General features: G+C 34.1%; 1 protein-coding gene across 2 annotated transcripts in view; it reads left to right on the plus strand.

Moving 5' to 3' along the window:
- The window catches only part of GUCY1A2 (guanylate cyclase 1 soluble subunit alpha 2), a 426,619-nt gene that overhangs the window by 189,362 nt on the left and 215,526 nt on the right, over positions 1 to 21,731 (plus strand). For both annotated transcript variants that reach the window (XM_060157938.1, XM_060157939.1), the window contains exon 5: positions 15,566 to 16,051. In XM_060157938.1, coding sequence (XP_060013921.1) covers positions 15,566 to 16,051 — 486 coding nt within the window. The remainder of the gene's footprint in view (positions 1 to 15,565; positions 16,052 to 21,731) is intronic.

Below are 21,731 nucleotides of genomic sequence, written 5' to 3' on the forward strand. Positions count from 1 at the left end.
ATAATCTGTAATCTATGCCTATGTAATATAGCTTCATAAAACGTAATTTTTATTAATTTTCATTGGAGTATAGTTGCTTTACAAGTTTATTTTCTACTGTACAGCAAAGTGAATCAGCTATATATGTATATATCCCCTCTTTTTTTCAATTTCCTTCCCATTTAGGTCACCACAGAGCATTGAGCATACAATGTATTATAATTATAATTTCTTCAACATAATTATATTATTATCATTTCCTATTTGTAATATCTCTCTAGCACCAGCCAAATCATCATTATCTTATTTCATAATGATTAATAACATCAGTAACAATAATAATAGAGAGAAATTATTGAGTGAATGCATATGCAAGTATTAGGCTAGACTTTTTATGTGTATTATCTCATTTAAACTTTGTCCTAATGCTATTCTATTAAAATTGTCGTTATTCCAATATTACAGAGGATGTTGCTAGAGCCCTGAGAGTATATGTGATCTGCCTATGGTGACTCAGCCAACAAGTGGTGAAACTAGGCTTTAAACTCAGATCATTTTTAGTTTCAAAACTAAACTGTGCAACTAAACTAGCAACTCACTAAACTCTCCCTGGTCTTAGCTTTCTCAGTAACAGTAACTTTGATTGTGTGCACCTTACAATGTCAAGAAGACAAAATGCAACAATGTGTGAGGAAACATTTTAAAAATTCTACATGATGTATAAACGAAGTGATAATTAATAGATATTATTGAGTCACAAACAGGATTTGTCAAGAAGACCTTTGGCAAACATTTCTGGGATATACCCAGAAACTCAAATACTCAAATTGGATAATAAAATAAACATAATTTGTCTCATAAAATGCAGTAGTGTGCCAGTTTCCACAGGTATGAAGGAAAGTCATTTATAAAGTTGTTGAAACAAAACTGTCTATAACATTTGTTGAAACAGTTTTGTGATTCACCTTTGATTAATATATTTATAGGCAACTTGGTGGTCTTGTTCATGTCCTAGCTTTAGGTCATCACTGAACTTCACATTTCACTCTTTTTCTTAATTCAAAATATACGTTCTGACAGTGAACCATCTAAAATGTGGCCGTATATATCAAGAGGTCTGTTTCAAGTCCTTGCCCTTTACCAACTTGTCTTGTGTTTCCATGCAATTTGTCTTTCCTTTTCATCCCTCAGTTTCTTTACTTACACTTCATTTACACTTAGATTGTACAAGATGATATTTGAGACAATTCCTAAGTCTAGTGAATTTTCAGAATCACATGTAGTCCTTGTAAAAATAATCAATTTCTCAGCCCAACAACAAGGGGTTCTGATTTAGGAGATTTTAGGTAGTTTCAGAAGCCACAGTAAAGTCAGCTAACAGTTATTGAAGGCTAATTTGTGCCAGATATTGTACTCAACATGGTACACAGACCTGTATATTTATTTCATTACAAGTGTTTGAGGTAAATACTATTATCATTTACATTATGATCTATTCTTAGTTTTTAACTGCCTGCTCCTTCCTTTTAGTCTCTTGGTGCTTGTCTTTCTCTATAATTATATCCTTACTTGTAAATATGTAGCTGCTCTATATTCTGAACCTGACAATCCTATTACTCAGAGTTTTTTGTCATCTAAATCTTGTGTTCATTGTTTGTTTGCTTTTGTCCATTGCTCAAGCTTAATCGTATTGAGAGTCATATGAGCCTAGGATGAGGAAGTTTTAGATGTCAGTTGACTGAGGACCACTCTAGTCTTCTCTGAGGATGGAGCTTCAGGTCAAGAATCTGACGAGGCTCCCTAATCTTACAAATGTCCCAAGTCTCATAATTCCAATAGCAGTGTGCTCTCCACATGGCTCTCAGTACAGCCTGGCTTCTCTCTGCCCCTGTCAGGGGTCCAGATCAAGGTTTCACTTTTTCTTTATTTGTTTGCTTTGTTTTGATTTGGTTGTTCCTTTTTCTAGTGTGCTTATGTGGGGGTTTACTTGGAAACCTCTCCTACCTCTTAAGAGATGGCTCATAAGTATTTTTTTTTTAATCAAGATCTATTAGTTCTGCAGCAAGAGGGTCCCTCAGCCCTCCATAACCATATCATTTCTTTTGTAAAATATATATATCATCTCCTCTGTTAGAATATAAGCTCCATGGGGACAGAGACCATAACTGTCTTAAGCTCAACTCTATCTTTAGTGCTGAATAAAGTTCCTACACATAATATTTTCTTAAACTTTCTATGTAACATTGTTAAAAGAAAAAAACATCTGTGTGACCCAAATATTAAATTCTTACCCCTAACAAATTAGAGATAATACCTTGACCAAGTGATGGATTGAATATGGGACCCACAAATTATACTTCAGAGCTATGCTGTCCAGTAGCTTAGCTGGTAGCCATGTGTGGCAATATACATTTTACTTTAAATTAATGAAAATCAAATCAGCCCCACTAACCATATTTTCCATCATTACAGAAAGATCTATTGGAAATAATCCTCTATATAAAAATTTCAATCCTCTATATAAAAACTAGATTCTGCAGCTCTTCATATATCTTTAACCATAGTGTGTGCCCTAGACTAAACAAATACCCTATTATTCCATGAGAAAGTTCCTTCTGTACTCTACTATCCTTAATTCTGCTTATCCAATAGCCAGGATTCTCAGTATTAAACAGGGTTTTGTCAACTTGGGTCTAAGCACAAACTCCAGTTATTTCTTTTACATATTTAACACAATCCAGTCAAAATGCAAAAACCTTATTTTTATTACTAAACAATATATCAAATATCCACTCCTGATCTCCCATCCTCCCCCTGATTATGTATGGGAGAACAGTTATTTTAATATAAGTGCACACACAACACATACATATAAATGGATAATTATATAACACATATATAATTGGATAATTGAAAGTTAGTGTTTTTTTTTTTCTTTAAGACCTTACCAGAATATTCTCGTGTTAAATTGGCTGGGCCAGAAAGGCCAATATTTTTTACATATCTAAATGGCTCTCTATTATAATACTATGAGGAGGCTTCACTAATCCTCATGTAATAATGTGTTAGTACTTTGTGCAAAATCATTTTTGTAATGTTTCCTTAAAGAGACAGTAGAATTTCCTGTTTTTGCAGAACATTTTAGTGGTAGTTCAAAAATTTATAGCTTTTTGAAGTATATTTTTATAAACTGGATATATAGAAATATAGCCAAAATCTTCCATGGGATGTGTGAGTGACAGTGTGGTGACAAGGCACCCCAGAGGCTATTCCTTTAATGTGTGTGATTTACTGCTTGTGTGAATGTGATAAAAAAAATGAAATCATTTGCACCCTTTGGGAAAAAAGACAGTCTATGTAGGTAAGATATTAAAAACTTCATATCAATTTAATATTCCCCACATAGTATGAAATTTAGTGCTTATTAAATACCAAACAAAAACAAAACATAAGCATTTCTCAACAGAATGACAAAAAATTTGCAGATATAACTTCTTTCAACTATAAAGCGTAACCTATATCCTTTCAATATTATATGAATCCTGCCATGCTTTAAAAAGAAAAATGGAATCTAATCTTGGAATATTAAACCAATTTTGTCATGTGCTTTACTGGCTTATCTATCAAAACAGAATTCAAATCCATTTTGAGAATGAATTTCTGAGGTGTAAAGAATAACAATGAAACTAAATACAAATGCATGGGAAATGAAACGAGCACAGAAAGATTAAAATGTCTGAATGGTTATTTTTATTTATATATTTATTTTTGCAAAGAAAAACACCAGCAATGATTTCATCAATAAACAGTATGACTTTTATTGTATCTCATCTCAACAAAGCCAACATTTCAATCTATACAATAAATAATTAACCTTAGATGTTAATATCCCTCCAGATACATACACACTTTACTGTTGAATTTACTGTTAAATTTAGTAAAAATGCAAAAATTCTCTGCCTAAATTATTGCATATTTAAAGAGCTTAGCACAGTACTGGTAGGTCATGGATATTAAATAAATATTTGTGAAATAGGTGAATAAATAAATGTTTTAAATTTCTTTTAAATTATATTTAGTGTACTTGACTTAAGAATTTTAAAATTGTTTCTTTAAATAAGAATATTTAATGAAGGATTCATGTCAAAGAAATAAAAACATTTCAAAACTTTTTAAAGTTGTAGCTACTATAAATGCAGATATTTTAGGTTGAAATTTTTAAAAATCAGCAGTCCTCTGGGTGAAATTGGTTTTGTTACTAAACACCTATTTCTTTGATAAATATATTCTAAAAATCAAAACACAAGCAACAATTGAATGATAAAAATAAATAAGCAAGCAAAGAAAACAAAAACTCTTCTACTTTATTACCTGAGCAATTTTTTTTCTTTTTCTATTAATTGCCACCTTTCTTTTATTTATTTATTTGTTTATTTACTTTTTTATTTTCTGTAATATATTTATTCCAATTTTTTTAACACTACAGTTTTTTGTTTTTGTTTTTGTTTTCACACACACACACTGTATTTTATTTTTACAAGAGATAAACTGACACCAAGCATTGTAAATGGATGACCACAACAAAAGCAACAATGATTGCAATTACCAAACACGAAACACACTCATACTATGTCATAATATTGACATTCAGTCCAGTGATCCTCCACTGTAACAGCTCCTTTACTTTGCAGTGAAAATTGATTTGTATATTTTTTGCCTCTGAGTCCTTCTGGGATTTTTTTTTATTCAAACAGAAAGTCACAAAAATTATAATCATCCTCATCAGTTCACTCAGTCCCATGTAATTAATTTTTTCATCTTGATATTTTGTTAGCACTTTTATGAATTCATCAGTTTTCCATTAGAGTTCTGAAAATGCTTATTCATTCAGTTCAGCAGTATAGTCAGTTACCAGAAACCTGTACTTGTCAGAGTCTTTTCCATGAATTCCTTGAACATGAAACCCTTTTATAGGAACATTTTTGCAAAAGCATCAGAGTACACCCAGAGCTGTCTGTAAATGACAAAAGACTTAAAAATGACCATGGTTAAAGATTTGATGAAAGTTCATAATAATGCAATTGACAAGGAAATTTAATTATTTCTGTGATGTACATTTTAAAGTAATAATTAGAATTATGACTTATAACATTATACCAGAACATATAAGATTTTTAGAAATTTCATATAATGTCTGAAGCATTTATATTAACATATTTCCATACAAATAACCCAAAGAAAGTTTAGTATTAGTTGTTCTTTTTGTTTGTTTGTTTCTTTTTTTATACTGCAGGTTCTTATCAGTCATCAATTTTATATACATCAGAGTATACATGTCAATCCCAATCACCCAATTCAGCACACCACCATCCCCACCCCACTGTGGTTTTCCCCCCTTGGTGTCCATACATTTATTCTCCACATCTGTGTCTCAACTTCTGCCCTGCAAACCGGTTCATCTGTACCATTTTTCTAGGTTCCACAACATGCGTTGATACACGATTTTTGTTTTTCCCTTTCTGACTTACTTCACTCTGTAAGACAGTCTCTAGGTCCATCCACGTCTCAACAAATAACTCAATTTCTTTCCTTTATATGGCTAAGTAATGTTCCATTGTATATATGTACCACATCTTCTTTATCCATTCATCTGTCAATGGACATTTAGGTTGCTTCCATGACCTAGCTATTATAAATAGTGCTGCAATGAACATTGGAGTGCCTGTGTCTTTTTGAATTATGGTTTTCTCAGGGTGTATGCCCAGTAATGGGATTGCTGGATCATATGGTAATTCTATTTTTAGTTTTTTAATGAACCTCCATACTGTTCTCCATAGTGGCTGTATCAATTTACATTACAACCAACAGTGCAAGAGGGTACCATTTTCTCCACACCCTCTCCAGCATTTGTTGTTTGTAGATTTTCTGATGATGCCCATTCTAACTGGTGTGAGGTGATACCTCATTGTAGTTTTCATTTGCATTTCTCTAAAAATTAGTGATGTTGGGCAGCTTTGCATGTGCTTCTTGTCCATCTGTATGTCTTCTTTGGAGAAATGTCTATTTACGTCTTCTGCGCATTTTTGGATTGGATTGTTTGTTTTTTTAATATTGAGCTGCATGACCTGTTTATATACTTTGGAGATTAATCCTTTGTCCGTTAATTCGTTTGCAAATATTTTCTCCCATTCTGAGTGTTGTCTTTTCGTCTTGTTTATGGTTTCCTTTGCTGTGTAAAAGCTTTGAACTTTTGTTAGGTTCCATTTGTTTCTTTTTGTTTTTATTTCCATTACTCTCAGAGGTGGATCAAAAAAGATCTTGCTGTGATTTATGTCAAAGGGTGTTCTTCCTATGTTTTCCTCTAACAGTTTTATAGTGTCCAGTCTTATATTTAGGTCTCAAATCCATTTTGAGTTTATTTTTGTGTATGGTGTTAGGGATTGTTCTAATTTCATTCTTTTACATGTAGCTGTCCAGTTTTCCCTTTCCCAGCACCACTCATTAAAGAGACTGTCTTTTCTCCATTGTATATCTTTGCCTCCTTTGTCATAGATTAGTTGACCATAGGTGCGTGTGTTTATCTCTGGGCTTTCTATCTTGTTCCATTGATCTATGTTTCAGTTTTTGTGTCAGCACCATATTGTCTTCATTACTGTAGCTTTGTAGTATAGTCGGAAGTCAAGTAGTCTGATTCCTCCAGCTCTGTTTTTTTTCCCTCAAGACTGCTTTGGCTATTCAGGGCCTTTTGCATCTCCAAACAAACTTTGGGTCTAGAAACAAATTTCTAGTTCTGTAAAAAATTCCATTGGTAATTTGATAGGGATTGCATTGAATCTGTAGATTGCTTTAGGTAGTATAGTCATTTTCACAATATTGATTCTTCCAATCCAAGAACATGATATATCTCTCCATCTGTTGGTATCATCTTTAATTATTTTCATCAGTGTCTTGTAGTTTTCTGCATACAGGTCTTTTGTCTCCCTAGGTAGGTTTATTCCTAGGTATTTTATTCTTTTAGTTGCAATGGTAAATGGGAGTGTTTCCATAATTTCTCTTTCAGATTTTTCATCATTAGTGTATAGGAATGCCAGATATTTCTGTGCATTAATTTGTATCCTGCAACTTAACAAATTCATTGATTAGCTCTAGTAGTTTTCTGGTGGCATCTTTAGGATTCTCTATGTATAGTATCATGTCATCTGCAAACAGTGACACTTTTACTTCTTCTTTCCCAGTTTGTATTCCTTTTATTTCTTTTTCTTCTCTGATTGCCATGGCTAGGACTTCAACTATGTTGAATTATAGTGGAGAGAGTGGATATCCTCGTCTTGTTCCTGATCTTAGAAGAAATGCGTTCAGCTTTTCACCATTGAGAATGATGTTTGCTGTGGGTTTCTCATATATGGCCTTTATTATGTTGAGGTAGATCCCCTCTATGCCCACTTTGTGGAGAGTTTTTATCATAAATTGGTGTTGAATTTTCTCAAAAGTTCTTTCTGCATCTATTAAGATGATCATATGGTTTTTAATAGGATGTATCACATTGATTGATTTACGTATATTGAAGAATCCTTGCATCCCTGGGATAAATCCCACTTGATCATGGTGTATGATCCTTTTAATGTGTTGTTGGTTTCTGTTTGCTAGTATATTGTTGAGGATTTTTGCATCTATGTTCATCAGTGATATTGGTCTGTAATTTTCTTTTTTTGTAGTATCTTTGTCTGGTTTTTGTATTAGGGTGATGGTGGCCTCATAGAATGAGTTTGGGAGTGTTCCTTCCTCTGCAATTTTTTGGAAGAGTTTGAGAAGGATGGGTGTTAGCTCTTCTCTAAATGTTTGGTAGAATTCACCTGTGATGCCATCTGGTCCTGGACTTTTGTTTGTTGGAAGATTTTTAATCACAGTTTCAATTTCATTACTTGTGATTGGTCTGTTCATATTTTCTGTTTCTTCCTGGTTCAGTCTTGGAAGGTTATACCTTTCTAAGAATTTTCCATTTCTTCCAGGTTCTGCATTTTATTGGCATAGAGTTGCTTGTAGTAGTGTCTTAGGATGCTTTGTACTTCTGTGGTGTCTGTTGTGACTTCTCCTTTTTCATTTCTAATTTTATTGATTTCAGTCCTCTCCCTCTTTTTTTTGATGAGTCTAATGGTTTATCAATTTTGTTTATCTTCTCAAAGAACCAGCTTTTAGTTTTATTGATCTCTGCTATTGTTTTCTTTGTTTCTATTTCATTTATTTCTGCTCGAAACTTTATGATTTCTTTCCTCCTGCTAACTCTGGGTTTTGGTTGTTCTTCTTTCTCTAGTTCCTTTAGGTGTAAGGTTAGATTGTTTAGTTGAGATTTTTCTTGTTTCTTCAGGTAGGCTTTTATAGCTATAAACTTCCCTCTTGGAATTGCTTTTGCTGCATCCCATAGGTTTTGGATCGTCGTGTTTTCATTGTCATTTGTCTCTAGGTATTTTTTGATTTCCTCTTTGATTTCTTCAGTGATCTCTTGGGTGTTCAGTAACATATTGTTTAGCCTCCATGTGTTTGTGTTTTTACGTTTTTTCCCCCTGTGATTCATTTCTAATCTCATAGCGCTGTGGTCAGAAAAGATGCTTGATATGATTTCAGTTTTCTTAAATTTACTGAGGCTTGATTTGTGACCCAAGATGTGATCTATTCTGGAGAATGTTCCATGCGCACTTGAGAAGAAAGTGTAGTCTGCTGTTTTTGGATGGAATGTCCTATAAATATCAATTAAATCTATCTGGTGTATTGTGTCATTTAAAGCTTCTGTTTCCTTATTTATTTTCATTTTGGATGATCTGTCCATTGGTGTAAGTGGGGTGTTAAAATCCTCCACTATTATTGTGTTACTGTTGATTTCCTCTTTTATAGCTGTTAGCAGTTGCCTTATGTATTGGCGTGCTCCTATGTTGGGTGAATATATATTTATAATTGTTATATCTTCTTCTTGGATTGATTGCTTGATCATTATGTAGTGTCCTTCCTTGTCTCTTGTAACATTCTTTATTTTAAAGTCTATTTTGTCTGATATGAGTATTGCTGCTCTAACTTTCTTTTGATTTCCATTTGCATGGAAGATCTTTTTCCAACCCCTCACTTTCAGTCTGTATGTGTCCCTTGGTCTGAAGTGGGTCTCTTGTAGACAGCATATATATGGGTGTTGTTTTTGTATCCATTCAGCAAGCCTTTGTCTTTTGTTTGGAGCATTTAATCCATTCACGTTTAAGGTAATTATCGATATGTATGTTTCTATGACCATTTTCTTAATTGTTTTGGGTTTGTAAATCCTTTTCTTCTCTTGTGTTTCCCACTTAGAGAAGTTCCTTTAACATTTGCTGTAAAGCTGGTTTGGTGGTGCTGAATTCTCTTAGCTTTTGCTTGTCTGTAAAGCTTTTGATTTTTCCATTGAATCTGAATGAGATCTCTGCCAGATAGAGTAATCTTGGTTGTAGTTTCTTCCCTTTCTTCACTTTAAGTATGTCATGCCACTCCCTTCTGGCTTGTAGAGCTTCTGCTGAGAAATCAGCTGTTAACCTTATGGGAGTTCCCTTGTATGTTATTTTTCATTTTTCCCTTGCGGCTTTCAATAATTTTTCTTTGTCTTTAATTTTTGCCAATTTGATTACTTTGTGTCTGGGTATGTTTCTCCTTGGGTTTATCCTATATGGGACTCGCTGCACTTCCTGGACTTGGGTGGCTATTTCCTTTCCCATGTTAGGGAAGTTTTCGACTATAATCTCTTCAAATATTTTCTCTGGTCCTTTCTCTCTCTCTCTCCCTTCTGGGGCCCCTATAATGCAAATGTTGTTGCCTTTAATGTTGTCCCAGATGTCTCTTAGGCTCTTTTCATTTCTTTTCATTCTTTTTTCTTTATTCTGTTCTGCAGCAGTGAATTCCACCATTCTGCCTTCCAGGTCACTTATCTGTTCTTCTCCCTCAGTTATTCTGCTATTGATTCCTTCTAGTGTAGTTTTCATTTCAGTTTTTGAATTGTTCATTTCTGTTTGTTTGTTCTTTGATTCTTCTAGGTCTTTGTTAAACATTTCTTGCATCTTCTCAATCTTTGCCTCCATTCTTTTCCTGAGGTCCTGGATCGTCTTCACTATCATTATTCTGAAGTCTGTTTCTGGAAGGTTGCCTATCTGCGCTTCATTTAGTTGTTTTTCTGTGGTTTTATCTTGTTCCTTCACCTGGTACATAGCCCTCTGCCTTTTCATCTTGTCTATCTTTCTGTGAATGTGTTTTTTGTTCCACAGGCTGCAGGATTGTAGTTCTTCTTGCTTCTGCTATCTACCCTCTGATGGATGAGGCTATCTAAGAGACTTGTGTAAGTTTCCTGATAGGAGGGACTGGTTGTGGGTGGAGCTGACTCTTGCTCTGTTGGGCAGAGCTCATTAAAACTTTAATCCACTTGAATGTTGATAGGTGGGGCTGGGTTCCCTCCCTGTTGGTTGTTTTGCCTGAGCAACCCAACACTGAAGCCTACCTGCCTCTTTGGTGGGGCTAATGACAGACTCTGGGAGGGCTCACGCCAAGGAGTACTTCCCAGAACTTCTGCTTCCAGTGTCCATATCCCCACGGTGAGCCACAGCCACTTCCCACCTCTGCAGGAGACCCTCCACCACTAGCAGGTAGGTCTGGTTCAGTCTCCCCTGGGGTCACTGCTCCTTCCCCTGGGTCCCGATGCGCACACTACTTTGTGTGTGACCTCCAAGAGTGGAGTCTCTGTTTCCCCCAGTCCTTTCGAAGTCCTGCTATCAATTCCCACTAGACTTCAAAGTCTGATTCTCTAGGAATTCTTCCTCCCATTGCCGGACCCCCAGGTTGGGAAGCCTGACATGGGTCTCAGAACCTTCACTCCAGTGGGTGGAGTTCTGTGGTATAAGTGTTCTCCAGTCTGTGAGTCATCCACCCAGCAGTTATGGGATTTGATTTTACTGTGATTGTGCCCCTCTTACCATCTCATTGTGGCTTCTCCTTTGTCTTTGGATGTGGGGTATCTTTGTGTGTAAGTTCCAGTGTCTTCCTGTCGATGATTGTCCAGCAGCTAGTTTTGATTCTGGTGTTCTCGCAAGAGGGAGTGAGAGCACATTCTTCTACTCTGCCATCTTGGTTCCTCCCCCAGCAATTTTTCATTTATCATAATTCCCTACAAGTTTACCTAATATTTTGCCTATATCAATAGATAATTTCTTTATATTGCTGAGTAGTGTCTCATGTTTGGTTTAACCATTCACCCACTGAAATACGTCTGGATTGTTTCCAATGTTTGGCTATTATGAATATGTCTTTATTTCTAGTTTTATTCCATGTGGTCAGAGAACATATTCCATATAATTTGAATTTTAAAAATTTGTTGTGGTGTTTTTTTCATGGCCTACAATATGGTCAATCTTAGTGTATGTTACACAGGTTCTTTGAAAAACATGTATTCTTCTGCTGTTGGGTGGATCACCCTATATCTGTCAATTAGATCTTATTTGTTGAGTTTGTTGTTCTGATCTGTATCAGTTTCCTGTGGCTACTGTAACAAATAACCACAAACTGGGTAGTGTAAGACAACAGAAATTTATTCTTTCACAGCCCTAGAGGTCAGAATCTAAAATCAAAGTGTGGATAGCTCCTTGCTCTTTCCACAGGATCTGGAGGAGAATAGGTTTCTTGACCTTTCTAGCTTCTGGTGCCTACTGGCATGCCTTGGTATTTCTTGGTTTGTGATTGCATCACTCCAATCTTTGTCTTTTTCACACTGTCTTTGTGCGTGTGTGTGTGTGTGTGTGTGTGTGTGTGTGTGTATAATCTCCCTCTGCTTTTCTCTTGTAAGGAGGACACTTGTAATGAGAATCATTAGTGTTATAATTTTTGTTGCAATCATCACATGTGATTTAGACAGCTTATGAGGAGAAGGATAATATTGTATTTACCAGTATTTTTAGTCTTTCCATCCTTTTCTTTTCTCCCTTCCTGATTCTCCTTAGAACATTATTTCTCTTATTTCATTCAATTTTAAGATCTTTCTTTAGCTGTTCTGTTAGGACAAAGACTTTTAGCTTTCCTTCAATTGACAATGTCTTTATTCCCCCTTCATTTTTCAAGAGTAGTTACCCCAGACATAGAATTCGCAATTGACACTTCTTTTCTTTCAGTATCTAAAAAAATGTACTGCTTTCTTTTGACCTCCATAGTTTCAGATGAGAAATCAACTGCCATTCAAATTAGTGTTCCCTACAAGTAGTACATCTTTTCTCTGTGACTGTTTTCAAGATATTTTCTTTGAATTTAGTTTTCAAAATTTAATTATAATATGTCTTGAGATTGATTTCTTTGGTTTTATCCTACTAGATATTCACATAGCTTGTTGATTCTGAGCATTTATATCTTCTATCAGATTTGAGACACTTTCAGCCATTATTACTTCAAATGCTTCTAGGACTCCCATGATATGAATATTGGATTTTTTGTTATTTTGCTACAGGTCCCTGAAGCTCTGTTTATTTTTTTCAGTCTATTTTCCTTGTTCAGATTGAGTAAATTCTATGGAACTATCCTCGCTGATTCTATTCTCTGTCAGCTCCATTCTAATTTTTAGCCCATTCCCCTGTATTATGCTTACCAATTTATGAAATCTGATAGATTTAAAGACAGTTTATTTTCATTATGCCTTATGCTATTTTATTAAAACTTTAATATAATTTTTTTGTGTGTGTGTGGTACGCGGGCCTCTCACCACTGTGGTCTCTCCCGCTGTGGAGCACAGGCTCCGGACGTGCAGGCCCAGCAGCCATGGCCCATGGGCCCAGCCGCTCCGTGGCATATGGGATCCTCCCGGACCAGGGCACGAACCCGTGTCCCCCGCATCGGCAGGCGGACTCTCAACCACTGCACCACCAGGGAAGCCCTTTAATATAATTTAGAATGCAATAAAACCTTAAGGGGATGTTTTAATTTAATGTAGTTGTTCACAAATTTGTCTCCTCCACATAAAAATACGTAGTTCCTATAATAGTTGTGCATACTGCTAAATCAATAAATGCAATCATGGTGAATATCTGAATTTATAATTATAATAAAGCAAAAACAATTCAAGAATACTAATTTATATTATTTTCCAATTAGGCTAAACCTGCATTTATGACAGAGACACAAATGCTCCAGTGATATTTGCCCAATTATAAATAAGGAAAAAGTTCACTGATGAAAAATATTCTAAAATTAAGTTATATACTGTGTATATTGTGGTTTCTCTTTCATGAATTTTTTTTTCTGTTATGTAAGAAGTAATCGATTATTTTATTCTCTCAGGCTCTGCTGATTCAGAGACTTCAAAAAATGAACTAATGCCATATATAAATCAAGAATATGTTTTGTTTTTTTGAGGTGGAATATAACATATTGCATTCAGCTTCTTTGTAAGTTAAAGAAAAACACTCTTATTTATTACACATAGCAAGTAATGTATAATATTGTTTATGCCTGTATACATATACTGATTTCATATTTAAAATAAAAAGGGAGGTGAAAGCAAAGGTGGAAAAGGAAAAGGTCCATTTGTGATGGTAAATGTGGAGATTAATACATAGGGAAAAAAGAGAAAGAAAAAGAAAAAGGAAACACCAGTGAGGAAGATGAAAGAAACCAGTGATGAGAAAGAAAACCAGACAAGCAGGAGAGATAAAGACTGAATGAAGATAGCATATTGGGAAAAAAAAAAAAAAGTAAGGTCAAAGAACAAAGAGGAGAAGAGAGAAGAAAGTAAGATGTAGAAGGAAAAGAAAATAATTAGAAAGAAATCCGAGAAAAAAGGGAGAGACCAGATGGAGGTCTAAATCTATGAATATCAGAGGTTTGCCTTAAATCATAAGAAAAAAAATTAAAGTACTAATTGTTAAACTATGAGGTTATACATTATGTGTATCTTCTTTATTACACCTTTAATATTCTAACAAGTATATATCACTAACAAACCCCTCCCCCAAAAAAGCATATCAGGCATATATGTAATAATCTGGAAATACTTTTCAGGATAATTACTTTCTTTGTATTCAAACCATAGCCTGTAGTCTTTTGAGAGCCCACCTTAAATTGGGAATTGAAGGGTCTTCTTCATTCTATTCTATGGGCTATATAGATTTGGCTCTCCCTTCCATACTGTGCTAACTTTGAAAAGAGGAATCTTGTTTTATCTTTTTATGTTTATCATCCAGAGAAGTACTAGTAAATAGCAAACACTCAATAAACACTTCAATGAATAAATGAGATTATTATGTAAAAAATGCTGAAATACTGAACACTTGCAGAATCTTTATATAAAAAAGTGAATATTTCATTTCATTAAAGATATAACATGAAGCAAGGATTCAATTTTATTTCCTTATGTAGACTAGATCTTGGTAAATGGTGCAGGGGGAACAAAGTAAAACATTTGCAGGCTTACAAATCCAAATCTCTTTAGTTTTACCCCATATTTGTTCTATGCCTCCAATTTCATCAACTAGCCTAACTACATCATGCTATGAAGAACAAAAGAAAATAAATGTATTGAACACATTCCATGTAGTTGGGGAAAGTGACATAGATAAAACTGTTGCACAGTCTCAGTTGGTCTACTTATAGGCTGTTCTCTCCAGGTAATTACAACTAGCTTCCTCTCCAGATGTGCTGAAATATCTTATCCTAACCCAAATAACTATATTTGCATAACCATATCCTAAGTCTTCCTTCCTTCCCTACTGATGCTTATCCCCTCTGAGTGTTCCTTGGGGAACCAAGCTAAAATAGCATAAACCAGTGTTCATGAAATTTTTCATTAAACATCAGTTCTCAAATTCTCCAGTCAAATAGTACAGAAAGGAGGGATAGATTTAAATTACTACATCTTCAGATTCTTTATCTTATTAACTGAATTCCTTTAATACTGTCCCAACTTGGAGGGCTATTTTTAGCTTATATTGAACATGCTAGTTGATTGTTATTTTCTGGTAATACTGGCTGGCTTAATGACATCTAGTATAATTTTTTATTTTTAAGAACAAATGAATTGTCAACTAATCTAGTCAGTGCAAAATCTAATATATTTTCATAGGACCACAGCTGGTGAAAAATGACTTACATAAGGCTAAACAATTATTTGTATTCATTTAGTCTCCTGAACTTATTTTCTGAGTATTATTTTAATGACAGTTAAAGGCAGTTATATTGACAGATGGATTTATCCTAATTCTACTATTACTAAGCAGGTTGAAAGTTTTTGAACTGGCTCATGAACCAGTTTCATGATGTACCTGGGTGCAATTTCATTTTGACTGAAAATGTTTTGCTGTTTCATTTCTCATTGATCTTCCTTCCTTTCCATTGTGTTAAGAAAGTGACCAAGTGGGAAACAATAACAAATGTTTCTATTTAGAATCATAACTTATATTGGCCATAAATCACATTTAAATTTGCCTGTATGGATGCAGAAATTCAATAGAGCTAATTTCTTATTCTTCCTCTCCATCAGACAATAAATTAATTTTTGTGAACCTACTATGTGAATAGTGCTGATCAAAATTCTGTGTTAATTTTGCAGGTGATGGAAGTTAAAGGACAAATGATCCATGTCTCAGAATCAAATTCTATTTTATTCTTGGGTTCTCCATGTGTGGACAAGTTGGATGAACTCATGGGACGAGGGCTGCATCTCTCGGACATCCCTATCCATGATGCTACCCGAGATGTAATTTTGGTTGGTGAGCAGGCAAAGGCCCAAGATGGCTTGAAGAAGAGGATGGATAAATTAAAAGCAACTTTAGAAAGAACTCACCAGGCCCTAGAAGAAGAGAAAAAAAAAACAGTGGATCTTCTATATTCTATTTTCCCTGGTGATGTAGCCCAGCAATTGTGGCAAGGGCAGCAAGTGCAAGCCAGAAAGTTTGATGATGTCACCATGCTCTTTTCAGACATTGTTGGCTTCACAGCCATATGTGCCCAGTGTACCCCCATGCAAGTAATCAGCATGCTGAATGAACTGTACACAAGATTTGACCACCAATGTGGATTTTTGGATATTTATAAGGTAATGGGATTTAGTTACTTATATATAAATACTTTTTAGTAGTAAATTGTCATCTTCATTAAATTACAAGCATACAATCTATTTCTCTTTTGAAACTTGATAGTAAATTGTGGATAATTTTAATTTAGAAATATCAGTATTTATACAGAATACAAGTATTTCTGCTCTATGAGTAAACTTTCATTATGAGTTGATTTATACTATTGATAAACTAACTGTGAATCATGATATTGCTCAGTAAGGAAAAATTCTATAGAACTAGTACTCTAAATTCATTATTATCAAAAATAAATAAATAAACTTGCTGAAATCTAGGCAACTTTTAACCATATAATTAGTTTTTCCTAAAGAGTAGGATTATGATATAAAGTAAAAGTTTTATATTGGCAGTTAAAAGGAAACAGCAATTTATGTTAAAACATGCATTGCATTGTGAGTTAAATCATGGTTAATCGGTATTTTGCTCTTCACTGTCAATTAATTGAGGTCCCTCTAATTCTGAAAGAATACATGTAAATATTCTAGCTATTATCCAAATAACCAATGGTTTTTACTTGTAAGCACCTTAATTTTCCAAGCTACTTAATGGAAGAGTTTTGAAAATGTATACAAGTCATCATATGTTAGTCTAATTTGGCAAACTCCTTATTAATTTCTTATTAAAATTATAGCAATATTTTGAGTGATTCAGCTTCATGTCTATGTATTGAATAACTGTAACTTTACATAAAATTTCACATGGATTGCAAAATGTCAGGGTGCATGGCTTTTTGTTTTTAATATGGAGGACAGCAATTACTTTTAGTACAAACAAACTAGTGAATTTTAGATTTTTTTTTCTTCTTTACTAATCATCTAGACTTCTACTTCTTTCATAGTATGATCTACACATAAACAGATTCAGAAAGAATCTGTTTCACATTTTTAGTTTCATATTATGATCCAGAGGGTGTTTTCATTTAGGTGTATCTCCTTTATGGAAAGATGTTCACTAGTTCCATTATGTATGATATACAACCAGTGTTAAATATTTTAGAAAGCCTCTTCTGAGTGGTAAACCCTCAGTGTGACATATGTATGAGGATTTGCTTTGTTATACAAAATAAGAGTTTTTATAAATTATATTTAACTTCCTTATAGTTTATTTTTATGTAATTTATGGCATAGGCAGCCAAATGTCTGGTCCTAAACCAGAGACATGATGAGTCTATCACTGTCAATTCCGGAAGAGAGAGCAGATTGTCCTGAATTTCCAGCACTCTTTTTCCTTCAGACTTTGGGCACTATTTTTTTTGGCTACCCTGCTTGTGGGATCATAGTTCCCTGACCAGGGATTGAACCTGCATGACAGTGATAGCATGGAGTCTTAACCACTGGACCACCAGAGAATTCTCCAGACTTTGGGCACTATTGCACCAAGCTCTGCAACCACAATCACTTCCTTCTAAATCATTGATTTGCAGTGTTAGTTTCCTTCAGCTAAAGTAGTCATATGTTTTTGTGGCTCTAAGTCTGTGCAACTAAATGAGCATGAAAAATAGATTCTTTTCTGGCAAAACATGGAAATCCCTGATTTAAATATAAGTATCAGTTTGGCTTTGAGAAAAGAAAAAATGTGATATCTTCTGAGGGTACAAAAACAATTTCAAGTTTTAAAAATACAGTTCATTTTACAGACATCGTCTTCCTTCCCTGGAGATAAGCTAGGACACCTCACAGAAAAAGAAAATCTGTGGGAATATACTGAATGACTTCAAATTTTCCTATATTTTATTAAACTGATAAGGTTCATATAGTTATAAATAATTATCAGCATGTTTTAAATTACAGAATGGATCTACTCATTCTCAGGTACTCAAGACTCTGCTTTCCATATTTCATATATATATTGAAAAGTAAACAAAACAGTTAGGTTCACAGATTCTCTTAAACTGAACTTTCTTATGAAATTTTAGCAATAAATTATAAGGTAAAATGATACCAGAGCCAGGTGTGTTTTTTTTAATTTGTTTTTTTAATTGAATGTACGATCCTTTAAATCCTATAGCGCTTTACAGTTTTCAAAAGTTTCATACATATGATTTTATACAGTACCACAGTACCCCTTTTTTTACCCCATCCCAATTTTGCCGCTCCTCTGTTCACTCTCCCCGTTGGTAACAACTAGTTTGTTCTCTATATCTGTGATGTCTGCTTCTTTTTTGTTTTATTCACTAGTTTGTTGTATTTTTTAGATTCCATATGTAAGTGATATCATACAGTATTTGTCTTTCTCTGTCTGACTTATTTCACTTAGCATAATGCTCTCTAAGTCCATCCATGTTGCTACAAATGGCAAAATTTCATTCTTTTTATGGCTGAGTAGTATTCTGTTGTCTACATATACCACATCTTTATCCATTCATCTGTTGATGGACGCTTAGGTTGCTTCCATTCCTTGGCAATTGTAAATAATGTTGCTAGCAACTTTGGGGTGCAAGAATCTTTTTGAATTACTCTTTTTGTTTCTTTATGATATATACCCAGGTGTGGAATTGCTGGATCATTTTGTAGTTCTGTATTTTGTTTTTTGAGCAACCTCAAAACTTGTTACTGCTGCACCAATGTACCCGCACAGTGGCTGCACCAATTTACTTTCCCACCAACAGTGTAAGAGGGTTCCCTTTTCTTCACATCCTTGCTAACATTTGTTATTTGTTTTCTTTTTGATGATAGCCATTCTGACCTGTGTGAGGTGATATCTTGTTGTGGGTTTGATTTGCATTTCTCTTATGATTAGCAATATTGAGCATCTTTTCATGTGCCTGTTGGTCATCTGCATTTCCTCTTTGGAAAAATGTCTATTCAGTTCTTCTGCCCATTTTTAATCAGGTTGTTTGTGTTTTTGATGTTGAGTTTTATAAGCTGTTTATATGTGTTGGATTTTAACCCCTTATTGGTCATATCATTTGCAAATATCTTCTGTGTTCAGTAGATTGGCATGGAGAGAACATACCTTAACATGAAAAAGGCCATATATGAAAACCCAACAACTAACGTCGTACATTATACTCAATGGTGAAAAGATGAAAGCATTTCCTCTAAGATCAGGAACAAGACAAAGATGTTCACTCTCACCACTTTTATTCAACATAGTTTGGGAAGTCCTAGACATGACAATCATAAGAAGAAAAGAAAATAAAAAGAATCCAAATTGGAAAAGAAGAAGCAAAACTGTCACTGTTTGCAGATGTCATGATACTATAAATAAAAAACCTAAAGATGTCACCAGAAAACTACTAGAGCTCATCAATGAATTTGGTAAAGTTACAGGATACAAAGTTAATATACAGAAATCTGTTTCATTTCTATACACTAACAACAAAATATCAGAAAGAGAAATTAAAGAAACAGTTCCATTTACCATCGCATCAAAAAGAATAAAATACCTAGGAATAAACCTACCTAAGGAGGTAAAAGTCCTGTACTCGGAAAACTATAAGACACAGATGAAAGAAATTGAGGATGACACAAACAGATGGAAAGATATACTGTGTTATTGGATTGGAAGAATCAATATTGTTAAAAGGACCATACTACATCAGGCAATCTATAGATTTAATGCAATCCCTATCAAAACACCAATGACATTTTTTACAGAACTAGAACAAATAATTTTAAAATTTATGTGGAAACACAAAAGACCACAAATAGCCAAAACAATCTTGAGAAAGAAAAATGGAGCTAGAAGAAACAACTCCATAGCTGACTTCAGACTATACTACAAAGCTACAGTCATCAAAACCATATGGTACTGGCACAAAAACAGACACATAGATCAGTGGAACATAACAGAGAACCCCGAAGTAAATTCACACAGTTTTAGTCAATTAATCTGTGACAGAGGAAGCAAGGATATACAATGGAGAAAATATATTCTCTTCAATAAGTCGTGCTGGGAAAAATGGACAGTTACTTGTAAAAGAATGAAATTAGAACATTCTCTAACACCATATACAAAAATTAACTCAAAATGGATTAAGGACCTAAATGTAAGGCTGGATACTATAAAACTCCTAGAGGAAAACATAGGCAGAACATTCTTTGACAGAAATTTCAGCAATATTTTTGGGGATCTATCTCCTAATGTTAACAAAAGCAAAAAATAAACAAATGGGACCTGATTAAACTTAAAATATTTTGCACAGCAAAGGAAACCATCAACAGAGCCAGGTATTTTTAATGTATCTCCAATACTAGTGTGTATATGTATCTGGTATGATAGGTGTATATGGTGGCTTTGATGTTTACTCAGGCTTATGGAGGTTGAATCTGGGGGATCCAGACCGGGAAACACAATATGTGCTGAAGCCAGATTAATGATATGGCCAGAGAGACGGAAGGACAAATAAAGAGAATATTACCCTTGTTTAGGATAAAATGAAGTATCAATACATTATGATAACTACATTAGAGGTATATAATTTAGAAATTCTCGATCTGACCAGCCTAATTTAAGGTTTCTAATTATTGTAATCTTTCCAGCTTATTTTCTAGAATATTTACAGAGTGCTATTTTATACCAAGAACTATTTGCTAAAATTTTAATTGCTATTGAAAAAATCCCAAAGATGACAGAATTTTTTTAAGGATTATAAATCTGCTGATTTTATAAAATTCATAAGTATTTTGTTGGATTTAAAGTATGTGTAGAATTTTTGGTGGAATAATTATACCACAGAGATAAATAAGGGATAACTCACTTTTGTTTTATGTTAGAAAAGTGAAAGGAAACCAAGTAAAGCTGAATGTTAAGAAAAAAGAACTAGAGAACTAGAGAGAGGGCCTCACAGGGGGCATTCAAAGTCTGTTACATGCAACAAGACTCCAGTCTCTAAATTTATTTGTTGCCCTTCTCTTGATCATCTTATCTCATGTTTTCCTATCATAAGGGATATGATGCAGTGATGAATTATAATGACAGAATTTAACAAAATTAGGCCATAATAAGAAGGTTCTGCTAAAATAATCAAGCTTCCTATAAAGTAGGAGGTTAAGGAAGATGCTGTATATTTTACTGTGCATATTGCAAGCATTGAGAAAATTAGTCTTTAAAAATGCTTGACTGGCAAGATGTTACAGGTGTATGACTGCTAAATAAGAACAAGATAAATTGAAGGAAGCATGGATTATAATTTTGATCTCATAATTAGAAAAGCAAATAGTCAGCAAATAGTCAACATAATATATTATATAATATTTTGCTCCTCAGGTTTTATAGGAGGTAGAGAATAAATAAAATAAAGAACAAGTAACTCTAACTATTTAAGTCAATTGTATATAGATAATAATAAATAATAACTAAATGTAGTAATAATAGTATTGGATGTTGAAGCAACATAATGTGAGTTTTGCCTCATTTTATATTTTTGTCTTTGCCAAGCCCTTTAGTTTGAAATAGAGGAGAAGTAAAGAGGACGATGAATCTTTCTCCATGCTCCTCTTATTGCATTCAGCCAAGGCTGCAGTTTCCCAGTGCTGTCTTAAATACACTCCTTATAGCGCTCACCTTTTCACCTTTAACACTTTCTTAATTTCCCTCCCGTTCTATAAACTGTAAAGTTAAGATTAGCACCTGGTGTATAGTAGTAAATGGACATGTTAGTTGTCATTTTTTTCTCAGATAGGTACATTTGGACAT

Source organism: Lagenorhynchus albirostris, chromosome 9 (genome assembly GCF_949774975.1).
Source record: "Lagenorhynchus albirostris chromosome 9, mLagAlb1.1, whole genome shotgun sequence".
Lineage (NCBI taxonomy): Eukaryota > Metazoa > Chordata > Mammalia > Artiodactyla > Delphinidae > Lagenorhynchus > Lagenorhynchus albirostris.